The 14,675-nt window shown below is 41.8% G+C and overlaps 1 protein-coding gene across 1 annotated transcript in view; it reads right to left on the bottom strand.

Moving 5' to 3' along the window:
- Positions 1-2,643: 2,643 nt before the first annotated feature.
- Positions 2,644-14,675, bottom strand: part of STAG2 (STAG2 cohesin complex component) — a 61,019-nt gene continuing 48,987 nt past the window's right edge. The window contains exons 25-35 of the mRNA XM_075260619.1: positions 14,161-14,335; positions 13,036-13,175; positions 12,087-12,188; positions 11,827-11,975; positions 9,943-10,071; positions 9,612-9,817; positions 9,333-9,522; positions 9,129-9,242; positions 7,719-7,845; positions 7,091-7,168; positions 2,644-5,154 (exon numbers count right to left, since the gene is read on the bottom strand). Of these exons, the coding sequence (XP_075116720.1) occupies positions 5,131-5,154; positions 7,091-7,168; positions 7,719-7,845; positions 9,129-9,242; positions 9,333-9,522; positions 9,612-9,817; positions 9,943-10,071; positions 11,827-11,975; positions 12,087-12,188; positions 13,036-13,175; positions 14,161-14,335 (1,434 nt within the window). The 3' untranslated portion in view covers positions 2,644-5,130. The remainder of the gene's footprint in view (positions 5,155-7,090; positions 7,169-7,718; positions 7,846-9,128; positions 9,243-9,332; positions 9,523-9,611; positions 9,818-9,942; positions 10,072-11,826; positions 11,976-12,086; positions 12,189-13,035; positions 13,176-14,160; positions 14,336-14,675) is intronic.

Below are 14,675 nucleotides of genomic sequence, written 5' to 3'. Positions count from 1 at the left end.
GAATCTCCTGCATTGACACACTCGGTCCTGTAGCTCGGCCTTGATGCTGGGGGGGGTGGGGGTGGGGGTGGGGGTGTCCAACCACTGAGACCCCCACTAATCTCTATAACAGTGTTCCTGTGTCTCGTTTCATTGGAGGGGTGGTCCAGCAGACAGGCCACTCTATTCAAGCACAAAATAGTTGCTTTCTGTTGGCATTACTACTCTACCTACTGTATACAGAAAAATCAAGGGCAACACAGTGGCTCAGGGGTTAGTACTGCAGCCTTGCAGCGCTGGAGTCCTGGGTTCGGATTCTGCCAGGAACATCATCTGCAAAGAGTTTGTATGTTCTTCCCATGTTTGCATGGATCTTCTACCACTCTACAAAGACACACTGATAGGGAAAAATGTATATTGTGAGAATATATATATATATATCCCTATATGGGGCTCACAATCCACATTAAACAAAACAAAAACATAAAATAGAAAGCTCAGCACACATTTTGACAAGGTCACCTCTCTCCGGATCTGCTGAACGGTCGTATAGTAAATCAGCTCTAGTAAAAAACAAACATTCTTGGGCAGAGAGGTGGGTGCAAAACCAAAGATGGCAGCGGTCACCTGCAAACGTGGTTCCTATTGTTTGGTGGGTTACAATATTCTTGTGAATGGGGTATAAGGAGTTGTGCAGGACTTTGAAAACATGTGACCTCATATCTGCTAGTCACATGGCAATGCCACATCCCCATCCAATTACAATGTAAGGGATTGAGCGGCAGTATGGCCGTGTGTCCGACAGACCTGAGGTCACGTCCTGAGAAGAAGTAAGCAGCCATGTTTTCTAAGTCCTGCACAACACCTTTAACCACATCCAAGTGCTGAGATACACAATCCGTCTTGGGACACCGGGGTGTGTTGTGCTATAAACCAGGGGTCAGCACTTTAGCTGTTGTAAAACTACGACTCCCAGCATGCACTTACTCTGCTGTTCTCGGCCATGGACGTGAATGGATGCGGTTCTTCTCTGGCCTCAGTGAGCACGCACCAGACCTTGGGCACGTGTATAATGGAGCTGAGGTATACGTAAGACCTGCTCTGACAGCACCATCTATGAGGCCAATGACGCTCCTCTCTCGGTAAGTATACAGCTCTGTTTTCTTTAAGGCACCGACTGCTATAGAACAGGACAATTAGGGACATTAAACCCCCTTCCTTTGGTCCGTACAGATCTGCAACAGGTTTTATGTTCCAAATTGACCTGCCGTGCTCTCATTAGGCCGTGTCCTAGGAATCCTGCCGAGTACTTGGGTTAATGGTCCTCTAATCTCTTCTGATTGGTGGCTGACGGAGGTGTGGTTTAAAAGGGGAGGGGCTTAACATTTAATTGGAGGTAGTCCAAAATCTCCAGTAAAATAACTCACGAGGCTCTAATAAAACCTGGCATATGGAAGATCTTCCTCAGAGCCCAGCAAACTGGTGAAGGGAGTAACACGAAATATGGAAGTGGGCGATACAGAACTAGAAGTGCGGCCGGAGAATGGAAGGAAGAACAACTTGGGCTCGACTCCTAACACAGCGGGGAGATGTTTAATCCATGTGAATACCAAAGATGAAATATCAATCATGCTGGAGTAATGAATTGTGGAACCTTAGCTCACATTTCGTTGAACAAAAAATGAGTTCACACAGAGTTTTTTGGTCAGGGTTCTGAGGCCGTATCCGCTTCAAAACCCTGACCAAAAAGACGGCTCCCATTGAAATCAATGGGAGCTGCTCAGGAGCCTTTTCCGGGAGCCATTTCTTCTGGCTTCCAGAAAAAAGCGAGGTGCTCATTCTTCAGGCCAAGTCGCCTCGCAATTTGGCCTGAAGACACACCCTCTTCCGGACTAGGCCCACTCATTGAGCCTGATCGGAGGAGGGTGCGCAGCTGGAAGCAGGGGCTGTGCACCAGCTTTCAGTTCTGCAACACGTTTTATGGATCGGAACCTGAGGTGGAGGCTGCCTCAGGTTCCGAGCCAAAAAACTCTGTGTGCACTTAGCCTTAGGTTTCTGTTTCCTGCTCGAGAAACTGGACAGGAGACGGAAACCGGCGGTCAGTTTCCAAACCCATTCATTTGAAGTGTCCGCCCGTGAGCATTTTATGGTCTCTGCAGCGAAACTGTGTTTTGTTTTGTTTTTTTTAACCAGACAAAGTCGGACATGCAGGACCAGAAGACACTCACAGGCGGACACTGACTGCCGGGTTTCCGTCTCCTGTCCCGTTTCTCGGGGCAGAGGACGGAAACCCACAAAGCAGAGACTGGGCGCAGGTGTGAACTATTCTAAATAGGATATGTTGTGGAATGAGTATCTATGCTCTGAGGATTTACTGAAACTGAAGACCCTCATGTGACCGCACCCTCATGTGACCGCACCCTCGTGTGACCCGAACCTCGTGTGACCCGAACCTCGTGTGACCCGAACCTCGTGTGACCCGAACCTCGTGTGACCCGAACCTCGTGTGACCCGAACCTCGTGTGACCCGAACCTCGTGTGACCCGACCCCCTTCCAGGAAGCAATTCCGTGACAGTTAAACATCAAAAAAAATAAAAAATAAAAATTCACACTTGCGCAAATCAAATCTTGTACTTAAAAATAAAATCGAATTAAACTTGATATACTGTAGGTTTATTTTTATTCAAAAAGTTACTGTCTCAAGACATAAATACAAATCAGAAAACGGTACAGAGGACAATAGAGTGTGGAGGACGACAGGTCAGGTAAATATAGAAAACATTTTAGCTGGTTGAAAACAAAGCTGTAGGAACTGCTCACAAAGATAGACTCTGCTCAGAGTAAGAAAGAAATCAACGTGGGTTTACAATGGTATATACACAGTCTTTTCAGCAGTGGTGTGATGAGGGGTAGGTAGGTAGGCAGTCGTCTCAGACACGGAGCACTTATGGAACATGATTTAGACATAATCGGGTTCTGTCTTACAACTAAGATGTTCAAAGAAAAAAAAAAAATTATATTTTTTTAGAATTCTCTAGATAATTTATGGTTTTTGGCTACCACAGCCTAAACGTGATTGTTACTTTTTTTTATTTTTTTTTTTATTTTTATTGTACACAAGAGAAGTTTGTGTATTGCAAGCATAAGGCATGGAATGACTATAAACCTCAGGAAAATAATGAGAAGACAACTGACAAAAATATACACATGAAATATAAGTTAAATTTTTTACTTTTAATGTCTAGCTGCCTAAAGCCTGGCCAAAAACAATGAGTTGATGTCTGATGGTGAATATTGGACTATTAGTTGTGAACTAAGGATGAGGTGTGGAAACGAAGCTTTAAGTGTTTTTTTTTGTTTTTTTTTTTTCTAGGTTTCTTCAAACTAAGTTAAAAATAGAAGAAATGTTCTGTAACCTGCTGGAAGTATATACTGAACCTGAAGACTGCTTGCAAAGACAAATAGATAAAACAATATAAAATACAAATTTAAAAATCATTTTTAAAGCGAAATATTCACGCTTCGACTATTTTTTTTTTTTAAACATTGTTAAAACTTTCAATATAATTTTCTGAAACCTCAATTTTTTTTATTTTTTTTTAACTTGGAATTTAAAAGTAAGAAAAAAAAAACTAAACAAACTGCGCAATTATAAAATCAGCACCAATTTATATATATATATATATATTTATATATCATTTTATTTAAAATTTAGAACCCTATTCCCAACACTCTAATAAGCTGTATAATTTCTGTTTAAAGTTTTTTTTTTTGTTTTTCTTGTTTTTTTTTTCTGCAAACATACTACAATAAGCTTCTTTTTAATTATTATTTGGAGACAAAATACAGTGGCACTACTGGAAGGATTCTCATGACGTTACAGGTTTTCTTAAAGGACAAGCAAACTTTTTGTTTCTAGGGTTGGTGAATGAGTAAGCGCGGGGGGTTATTGGTTCTCTGATACCTTTCGGGCAGTTAAGCATCTGAAGTAGTATCTGAATAAAGGCGATCACTAAGGCTCCTCTAACACGGTATTTAATATAAAAAATATGGGCATACATTATTAAAACAAAAACTGTTACATTATAGACTGTTCACAACATGTTTGGATACTCAGGTTGAGTTGATCTTGAGATCTCAGGATCGATTTTAAAATCCAATTTCCGATCATTTTCCAGCCGATCGTGAAATTTGCTTGATCACTGATCAGAATCTGATCCCGATCATCAACCTTAGTCAATGCTTCTCTATGGGAAAAGTCACTTTTAGGGTTGAGCCGATCTTGAGATCACCTCCGACCTCAATCCCGCTGGAAAAGATCGGGTCGGATTTCTGATCACAATATTTACTGGATCGCCAATCAGAATCTGATTTTTTTCCAATCCCTCAACCCAATTGGATACCCATTAAAAAATTATTTTTAAAAAATGGGCATACGTAATTAAAACAAAAATGTTAAAAAAATTATAGACTGTTCGCAACTAGAGATGAGCGAACACTATTCGGAACAGCCCTTCCAAACAGCATGCTCCCATAGAAATGAATGGAAGCGGCCGGCACGCAGAATTAGCTGGCTGCTTAACCCCCTGCAAGCCGGCTACGTCCATTCATTTCTATGGGAGCGTGCTATTCGAAATGGCTGTTTCGAAGTGTTCACTCATCTCTATTCGCAACATATTTGGATACCCATCAAAAAAAAAGGTTAAAAAAAATGACACCATACCAGATCATAGATGTAGACTAAGTTTCCTCATAGTGTTAACAAAGCCAAATCTATTCACTGGCGGGAATTTTTTTTTATTATTAAAATAGACAGAATAAAATAAAAGAGAGGGCGTCATCACTGACAAAACTATATATAAATAAAAGATTTATTTTTCCAAAATAATACATTGTAGCTTATTTGCAAACAGTTTACTTGTCCTTTAGTTTTTTTTTTTTTATTTTATTTTCAGGCATTCAAAACTGCCCCTCAATGCACTTAGTCTTGGTAAGCATATCAAATTCTCCTTAGAGAAAAATTCTGTACAGAATTTCAATTTTTTTTTTTTTTTTTTTATCTACCACAAATCTGTCATTAAAAACTCTTCCATTTTTTTTTTATTTTTTTTTAAAAAAACTTCACCACAGAGTTGATAGATGGCCTGGTATTAAAACATTGATACCCCAAGAACCTAGAGAGAAGAAAAAAAACAAATGGAAGTTAGGAGTATGTAAAAATGTAGATAGAAATGGAAAAACTAAAAAACATAAAAAAGAAAAGAGGCTTTTACGTTGGAGCGGAACGAAATAATACAAAGGCAAGTTAAAAAACAAAACAAAAAAACTCAATGAAATGTCATGGTACGAGGTCTACACCTATGGAGATGTTTGCTGCCATCTGCTGTCTAATCTAGTGAATGACAATATTCTCTAGGATAAATCCCTTACAGTTTGGGGGACGCGTGAGGCTACGGGATGCGCTGGAACAAACTTTTCTTGTGACCCTTTTCTGTGTACTTTTGGCAAAGTGCCCCAATGTATTAGCAAATGTTTAGGATCTATCACTTGTATTAAGTAAACGCTATCTATAAAATCAGGTTTTTCCTACTTAAATTAAGACAGAACTGGCCTCACGCAAGCTCACACCATCTGCTCGACCAGCCGCCATGTTTTTAGAGGTATACCACTTTTATAAATCATGTCAGACACATCGGAAAATCGCATCGCACCGGGAGCTTAACTCGTGGACTGCCAAAGTAGTTAGATAGGTCGCCCAACTCGCTGCTACTAATGTCTTAGGCTGGTCTTACACGACCGTAACTGAAGTCCACAATTGCAGATTTTCAATTGCGGACACATTGTATTCAGTGCGGCCTCTTACCGGATATTTTATCTGTGGTGTGCTGTGACGAGGTCCGCAAAGGCCATGAATTCACGGCACTGCACGGATTCGCCCATAGAGCTCGGACGTCTGCAGAATGTCTATAGCTAGAGATGAGCGAGTACTATTCCAAACTCCCATTTTGAATAGCACGCTCCCATAGGAATGAATGGATGCAGCCGATACGCAGACTTTGCCAGTGTCCAGCCACTTAACCCATTGCGTGCCGGCTGCTTCCATTCATTCCTATGGGTGCGTGCTATTCGAAACAGGAGTTTTGATAGTACTCGCTCATCTCTATCTATAGCACTACTAATAGCACCTTGTGGACCTTAAAGCCAATACGCTCGTGTAAGATCAGCCGTAGGCCCGGGGCACATCTGCATTCGGTTTCCCTCTCCTGCAAGCAGCATTTTTCTCTCTGCATTTTTCATGCGCAAACCACACAGTCACCGTTATAGTCTATGGGGTCCGCAGGTTTGCGTATAGGTTTCCGATTGGAACCCATGTGCAGATGTAAAGCGGGTCTTATCCTCAGGATAGGTCATCAGTAAGAGGTCAGTGGGACACCCGGGTTTCACCCCCAATCTGCTGCAGCACTCCTGTCACTGGTACAAGCAGCCTTCTCAAACCGCTGGGTGCGTGGGTGTTGTACCCCCCACTGACCTCTTATCAATGACCTATTGTAAGAAATCCCCACCAATGAGCTGACTGAAGGGGCTGCGGTAGTCTGGAAGTAGGCGCTGTGCTCTACACCACATAGTGGCAGTGAAAGGTAGTGCAGTTCAATTTGATTGGCTTGCATGGGACGGATCTGCAGTAACCAGGCAAAGCCACGACAATGGAGCCACGACGGCCTCTGGGCCACGGCAAATATCTTTATCAATAGATAACGGTGAATATTTCAACTAGGTAAATGCGGCAAACGGTTTGTTATACTTAAATCAGTAAAGCCGGAAGTTTACAAGCACTAGCCGATTTTGTTTGGCACAAACTGTTTCGACAGAGCAACGTTTAGAGACAACATTAAAGTCCTAAAAAAATAAAAATCTTCACTACAGAATAAAGTTTTCTGGTTAGCAATTACAGATACAAAATATACAGCGACAAGACGTTCCTGTGCAGGATACAATTTTGAGTAGGTAATTTTAAATTGTGAAAACCCAAAAATCAAGTTCTTTTATTTACAAAGTAATAATTCATTTCATTATTTTTAGAATGGCAGGGATTATGTATTTTAAGCTTACAGATTCATCCATGATGGAAGCGGGATCAAAGAAATCGGGCTTGAGCTCTGTTCTTTCTCGTCTGTTTTTAGATGGCGGCTAAAAAAAAAAAGAAAGAAAATGGGGTAAAGATAATACTTCTATACTGCTGCGTCCATGGTCTGGCCTATAGTACTGGAGGATAGCCATAGGTTACTGTTTACACGGAATGTCCTGACACATTTACGGTCCTCCTAACATGACAGGAGCCATGCTGCTGACTAACCATGCGATTTGTGCCAAAAGGTTTCAATACTGCGCAGTCTGCGGGGCAGCGAACAAAACCGAATCCTGCTGCTACAAATCATACAGCGAGTGAGCAACATGGCTGCCGGTATATAAACAAGAGAGATGAGCGAGTAGTATTTGATCAAATATCTTACTCTCATAGGAATGCGTGTAAGCGGCTGAGCAGTAAGGGGTTAAGCGCCTCAAATCTTCGAAGCACTTAACCCCTTGGTGTTCAGCCGCTTACACGCATTCCTATGGGAGCGAGATATTTGATCGAATACAATACTGAGAGTTACTTCACCCCAAACAAATGATCTACAGGGGGCTCAGCTATCGGACCCTCACAGATCTAATATAGACACACTCTAAAATAACTTACTAAATCTATGTCCATTGTGTCAAAGTCCATGCCCTCATTAAGATCCTCAATTCGGCCCTCAGATGACATCATTACATCTTCAACGATTGGTTCTTCATCATCTTCCATTAACCCAGGGTTACGCCGTCTTAAAATAGTAAAACACCAAGGTTACCGTAACGTAAGACTTTGTAAAGTTACACAAGCTATAGGGTCGTCATTGCTGGTTCTACGCGATCACATAGGGACGACCTGACCAAGCTCTGACAAGGAACAAGATGATAAATTCGGACACTAATAGGCCCATGGGTGGATTTCCACAACCTGATGTTTAGACGGAGGAGTGCTGATAAAACACGACTATTGTCACTGATGGTAAATCAGGGCTGTATATAGTGCTGCTTCTATGTTATACATAAAATATATCTCTGACTTCCACTGACGTTATCCTGAATGTAATGAATAAGGGATATTACCTTACTGAAGCATTCCTTTAACCACTTCCAGACCGCCCATAGACTATAAACGTCCAGATAGTGGTTGCCTAGTTCTGACAGGACATACCGGTACATCCAATCAGAACATAGCAGCTGCACGGAGATTGTGCACCTGCTGAAGCTGGGAGCGGCTGTAACTTCAGCCAGAGCTCCCAGAGAGATGGCAGGGAAGGTTTATTACCTCCCCTGCCTTCTCGATCGCTGTGTATACAGTGCTCAATGAGCACTGCATGCACGGCTATGGGCGCCGCCATGATGTGGCCCTCCTCTGACCCAGCGATCACGTGATCCACCAGGAGCAGCGTCTTACAAGAGCTGCTGGGTCCTACAGGGCCCAGATCAGCTCTGTATACTGTGTATAGCAGCGTGCAGGAGGCTGGATTCTTCCCTCCTGCAACTGAGGCTAAATGTACCAGCCCCAGTTATAGGAGATATCAGCCTCCAATACAAAAAAAAAAAAAAGTGATCAGATGTACCCAAAGGTCTCTTATCACCTTATGGGGCCACCATCTGAAAAAAAAATAAAAAAAAAAATAAATAAAAATATTAAAAAATTTATTTAAAAAAAAAAAAGTTTAAAAAAAAAAAATCAAATAAAAAAAAAAGTAAAATACGCCAATAAAATGCTGTTATTTTAAAGGTTATAGCCCCACCCCCAACGACACCATATAAAATAAAAGCTACCCTATTTTATAAAGTTTTTCCATTGCACTTTGTGTTATTAAAAAAAATAAAAAAAAAATTCGAAAATAAAAAAAAATAAAACCCTATGTGTCCCCGAAAAAAAGACACATAAATTAGTTGAATGAAATGTACAGCCCTCAAAACCGCACATACAAAATAAAACTAAAATGTCAAGTACTGAAGTGGTTAAAAACAATGGAGGCAAGTTTTAGTGTTCATGTTAAAGAGTCCCCAGCCAGCGAGCGCTTACATGGCTTGTTGCAGATTAGTCCGCAGCTTCACATAGTTCATGGCCGCTCTCTCTTGCTGTTGTCTCGCTACTTCTTCTTGCTGTCGTTGTGCGAGCATCCACGTTACCTGTGTACTGAACACAAATGTATACAGGTTAATGTTATTATTACCCTTGCGTCTTAGGGAAACATGAATGTGCTTCTTAAGGAATTGCGTCACCTACTTATAATCGATAGGAGGTTGGTGATGCTCTGGCTGCATTGGGTAGACCGGCATGTAACTTTCTTCAGGCCGCAATCGTTTCGGTTCTCTCATGATGGTGGATGTGAGCTGCGGCGTTTGCATCATGACGGGTGTATTCATGGTTTGCTCACGGTTTAACCACATACTATCACTGCTACTGCTCTCCTCCGCTAAGATGAAACAGAAATCAGTCATTCACATAACAGGCACTGAAGAAGCAAGCCGGCAGACTTAAGCATACGTCGTGTTTGTGGGCTACCTTCTGGTATTTTCCGTTTGCCCGTTGCTGGTTTTGTTTTTTTACTCCTTACTGAAGAGCCTCGGCCGCTCATACCGCTCATCACAGACATGGTGTCGTCGTCGCCTCCCGCTAACAGAGAGTTTCTGTAGGACATGAGCGGTAACCAGACGTCCTCTCTTCTTAGAGACATCTGAAAAGTCATAAACTTCTCCAAGTAGGAATATCTATTAAAACAAACAATCGAGCAGAAATCAATCAGATTTGCCATGTTTTTACCTGCAATACAGGTCAGATTTGGTATAGATTAGTGTACAATACAGACGAATTACTAACATCAGTCACTACTTACACTGTTTTCTTGTCTTGTCTTAGGAGCTTAGATGAAAACTCACTAAGGATGTCGAGGAAAGCCATGTTTAGAGGTGGATGGATCTCTCCTTGTGGACTTGGTTCTTTAAATGCAAATTCTATACCATCCCTAAAAAAAATGAAATAGGCTTAGATTAGTAAGAACAAACATCAAACCACAATATTCATGTTTAGTTATAAAGTAATTATTCCTCGTTTTAGGAACGCAGATCCAGAAAATGCCACAAAGTCCAACTTTATGTGAATAATACTGATATGTAAGATCATTACAATCATAAGGCAGGCAGATCTCTGCACATGGTCAATCACATGTCAGAAAATACCTGCCGGATAATAGTAGTAAACACGAGTTAGGTCCAAGGCTCAGCTATAGAGACCTACTGGTGACGTAGCCTAGACAGCTACAACACTGCCAAGGTGCTGCCATTCCATGTAGGCCGCCATGATTGTGGCTGAAATCTCCAGCAGCCATAGTAGTGAATGGAGCAGTGGCCACGCAAGGGCACCGGGGCTTCATTCACAAGGAAACTTAAGGGGGGTATCAGGTATAAGTAATAGAGATGAGCGAGTAGTATTCAATCAAGTAGGTATTCGATCGACTACAGTATTCGAAATATTCGCACTCGATCGAGTACCACTCGCTATTCGAATGGAAAAATTTGATGCAGAACCAGCATTGATTGGCTGAATGCTATACAGTCGGCCAATCAACGCTGGTTCTTCTCCTACCATTAGAAGTCTTCTCCGTGCAGCTTCCCCGCGGCGTCTTCCGGCTCTGAATTCACCCTGCCAGGCATCGGGCCTGGGCAGAGCCAACTGCGCATGCCCAAGCTACAAGAAAATGGCCGCTTTGACTGTAAGCGGCCATTTTCTCGTAGTGCGGGCATGCGCAGTCGGCTCTGCCCAGGCCCGATGCCTAGCAGAGTGAATGCATTGCTGGATGACGCCGCGGGGACGCTGCACGGAGAAGACTTCTCGGAGGATCCAGCCCGACCCTCACTCGTAGACTTAGTACAATTTGATTGAATGTTGCCTACCCCTGACACGAGCATTTTTCCCCCATAGAATATAATAGGATTCGATATTTGATTTGAGTAGTGGAATATTGAGGGGCTACTCAAAACGAATATTGAGTATTTAAGTACTCTCTCATCTCTAATAAGTAATACAACTTCTTAATATGCTCTCAGTTTCCAATAGAGCACGTTCTATTCTGCTCCGTGTTATTGGAACACAATGGATAAGAGTCCCCCATAGAGGTAAGTAGATCAGGAATGCCCTCTGAAAACACTTGGATAACACAGAGTAAACTCGGCCCTGCACATGGGGTCTAAAACGTCAAGAAATAAGTGTAGGACAGCGTTTCTTAGTGTCATTACTCTTCCCAGGATCTGTCTAAAAGACTTCCCCTGGTGCCCATCACAACCAATCAGAGCACAGCGTTCATTTCACAGGTCATGTGAGCCGTGCTATGATTGGTTACCATATGCATCTCTTGTAGGTATCTCCAAACTCCTGTGTGTCTAGATCTACTGTTAATATTATTGGAACTCTGAATAATCTGACAACTGGGTGTGACTGGACAGTGTAAGCCGTGCGCAGAACTGCAACCCGAACCAGCGTGAAGAACAAGTCTCTGACTAATCTCCAAGTTACATAAGCTTATACACAACAAAGTGAAATGGATGCAATATGTGATATATAATACAGTGAAATGGATGCAATATGTGATATATAATACAGTGAAATGGATGCAATATGAGAATTCTGATGAACAAGTTCAAAAATTTAGATATCAAATTAAAATATAAAGAAGAAGAAATAGAATAAAAGATAATTCAGATGAATATGAGAATATAATTACTTGTGTAACATTGCAATGGCTTCTCGGGTTTTAAGCTGATCAAGTCCGAAGGTTAAAGCAAAGCGCCTCGCCAGTTCTTTTATGCCGCTGAATGTCGGTGACGATCGGTCAAAGTTAAAGCCGTGCTCCTGGATCATCTCATTGAAAAGCTGTGATGGGGGAAAACAAAAACCTTGTCATTACGAATCCTTACTTTCTGTGAGACTTTACCCAAAGGCTAGCTTTCCATGGATTGATGACTGAGCCGCACATTGGCATACCTGTTGTAAGCTGAGAATGAGAGTCTTTGCACATTGGATTTTGTCGATCTGTCGGGTTTTACTCATGGTTTCTTTAATGATGTCTCCATAGTCATTGTAATACTACAAAAAAAAAAGGATTTTATTAGTAACCTCAACACAATAAGAAGAACAGTAAAATGAAAAGAAGTATCGTCTTCATTGCTGCCTCAATAATTCACAGTAATTACCATCTGCAAGGAAGCAAATATTTGGATCGCTGTCATGAAGGGGACGACGACGCATAAAGCAACAGAGATTTTGCTAAAATAATAACCGCTAATTTAAGCTGCAAAATGTGAGAGGGGGAGGGTCGCTCTACTTTTTTTCAGTCTGTGTGGAAATGGTGACTGCAGAAGAGTTTTTATTGCCTAAGTGACTATGGCTGGGGTATCTGTACACGTAATGTTTTATGGCAGATAGCTGAGAACTGCACGGCTTTACAATGATGTTCAGCAGCAAAACTGGATAGCTGCGACTGAATGCCGGTGCACTGACATCCAGTTATGCACTCCGCTCCGGATTAGGCCCAATGAATGAGCCTGGTCAGGAGTGTCTTCAAGCGAATTCATGAGGCGACTCCACAACTCCTTCACTAGTGTTAGTGAATAGATCGGTATTGCAACCGCTAGTGTGCCGTGACGTGGAGAAGTTGCAGCCGCGGCACACTGGTGGTCGCAATGCTTTACTATTCAGTAATATTAGGAGTTGCAGGAGAACCAAGTGATTTTTCTTGACCTAAATCTTCTCCATACACTATAGAGTTTGGAAATGACCAGTTTTTAAATCCACAACATCAATTTTTGCAGCCTAATAAAATAAGTCCAATCCACATGGTGGCTTTTTCTAACTAAATTTAAGTGGGCGAGTCCATCTCCATTATCCTTGCAATTGACGTTTGGCTGTTGTCTTGACACCTTTCTCTACATACCCTCATATACTGCTTGAAGATGTCAGCTGCAGTGTTCATCTCTACCACATTATACACTATGAGTTTGCAGAAAGCCGCAAGCAAATTTCTTCTTTTGTGTAATGCTTCGATTTTACTGGCTTCATCATCTTGTTGACCGTCTAAGGGAAAAATGTACATATATTATATAGGAACAGTGATCAGACATAACATTAAAATCACCTGCCTTAATAATGTGTAAATACTCCCTCGCGCTGCCAAAATAGAGCGGACCACAAGATCTCTGAAACTGTTCCTGTTGTACATGTCACCAAAAAGTTAGCAGTATGTCTTTAAGTCCCCATCGATGTGCGGTATTCTACACCACTAGAAAGCAGACTTTCCAGTTATGCACCTCGTGGTTGGTCAATTTCGGCACCAATATCTCCCCACTGCCAGAAGGGCGGGCCTTACAAACCTCACCCCTCACTTTTTAGTGATATATGACACCGCACAACCATGAGGATGTGAATTTTTTTTGTTGTTGTTTGTTTTCCAAATCACATCCCACAGATATTTTCCTCATATCGAGATGTGGGGAATTTGGAGGCCAAAGAAGCAACCTGCTCTATCTTGGCGTGGGCGTCCATGTCAAGACAATCCCTCCGGACTACGCCCATTTATTTGGGCCTAGTCCAGAGAGGAAAGCCGCAATTGTCAGAAGCCTCCACTGTTAGAACCCGTGACTGTCAGAAGCCGCCACGACTGTCAGGGCTAGCAGCAGCAGGTGCATTTTGGGGGCAATTCTGATGAGTCATCCTGCGTCAAAATCCGGCCCAAATAACTACGTGTGAACTAGCCCTTAGGGCCTTGTGTTTATCAGAGCCTTAGTTGGTTATTATTGGCAAGAAGACTTCCTTGTGTTACACCGTTTTGCTGAATGAGGCCCACACAAGGATAACATATAAAGGTTAAACCAAATAAGTCATTTAAGAGATGACTGAAGCAAACTACCCTTGGCGTAGGTTCACACATCGAGGGTTTCAGATCGGTAATAGCTGCTTTTGTGAAAAATAAAAAAAAAAACGGCAAAGCTAAAGTTCAAGTTTAAAGGAAAAACTCATATAAACCTGAGGCTGTAACTTGTGGCGCCAAGTAGCATCTTACCTGAACTGCTGTTGTCGTCGTCTTGGTCAATAAAGACATGATCCAAAATAAAGCTTAATAATTCAGATTGTAAGGAAGAATCTGGGGAATAGACAAGCGGCTCTAAAGCTTCACGGCCCCCAACCACAATCTGGTGGCTGAAGATCATTAGCACATCGCAGAGGATAGTAAATGCCTAAAATACATAAAGGGACGGAAACAAATATTCTTGTTAAACATACAGATAATATTTTCGGTGTACTTGAAGAAATGCATCGCATACAATAACATATAATTTCTTCAGAACTAAGCTATGAATAATATCAGAACTTGTGGACTCTCATTTATACGCTCTTTACTCTGTTCCCAACAATAGTGGATTTTATTGCTTCCATATTCTCAATGGTCGCCTGTCTGTGCAGTATCAATGTGCTTAGAAGGTCCGCTCACATATTTGAAGTAAGGAACCTGTTTCCCTAGTGTGACCACAAGGTGGTACTGACGGCTTCCCAAAGAATAACATCAACTACAGAATA

Source organism: Leptodactylus fuscus, chromosome 11 (assembly GCF_031893055.1).
Source record: "Leptodactylus fuscus isolate aLepFus1 chromosome 11, aLepFus1.hap2, whole genome shotgun sequence".
Lineage (NCBI taxonomy): Eukaryota > Metazoa > Chordata > Amphibia > Anura > Leptodactylidae > Leptodactylus > Leptodactylus fuscus.
The sequence above is the reverse complement of the archived record's forward strand: the minus strand, read 5'-3'. Positions and strand labels throughout refer to the sequence as shown.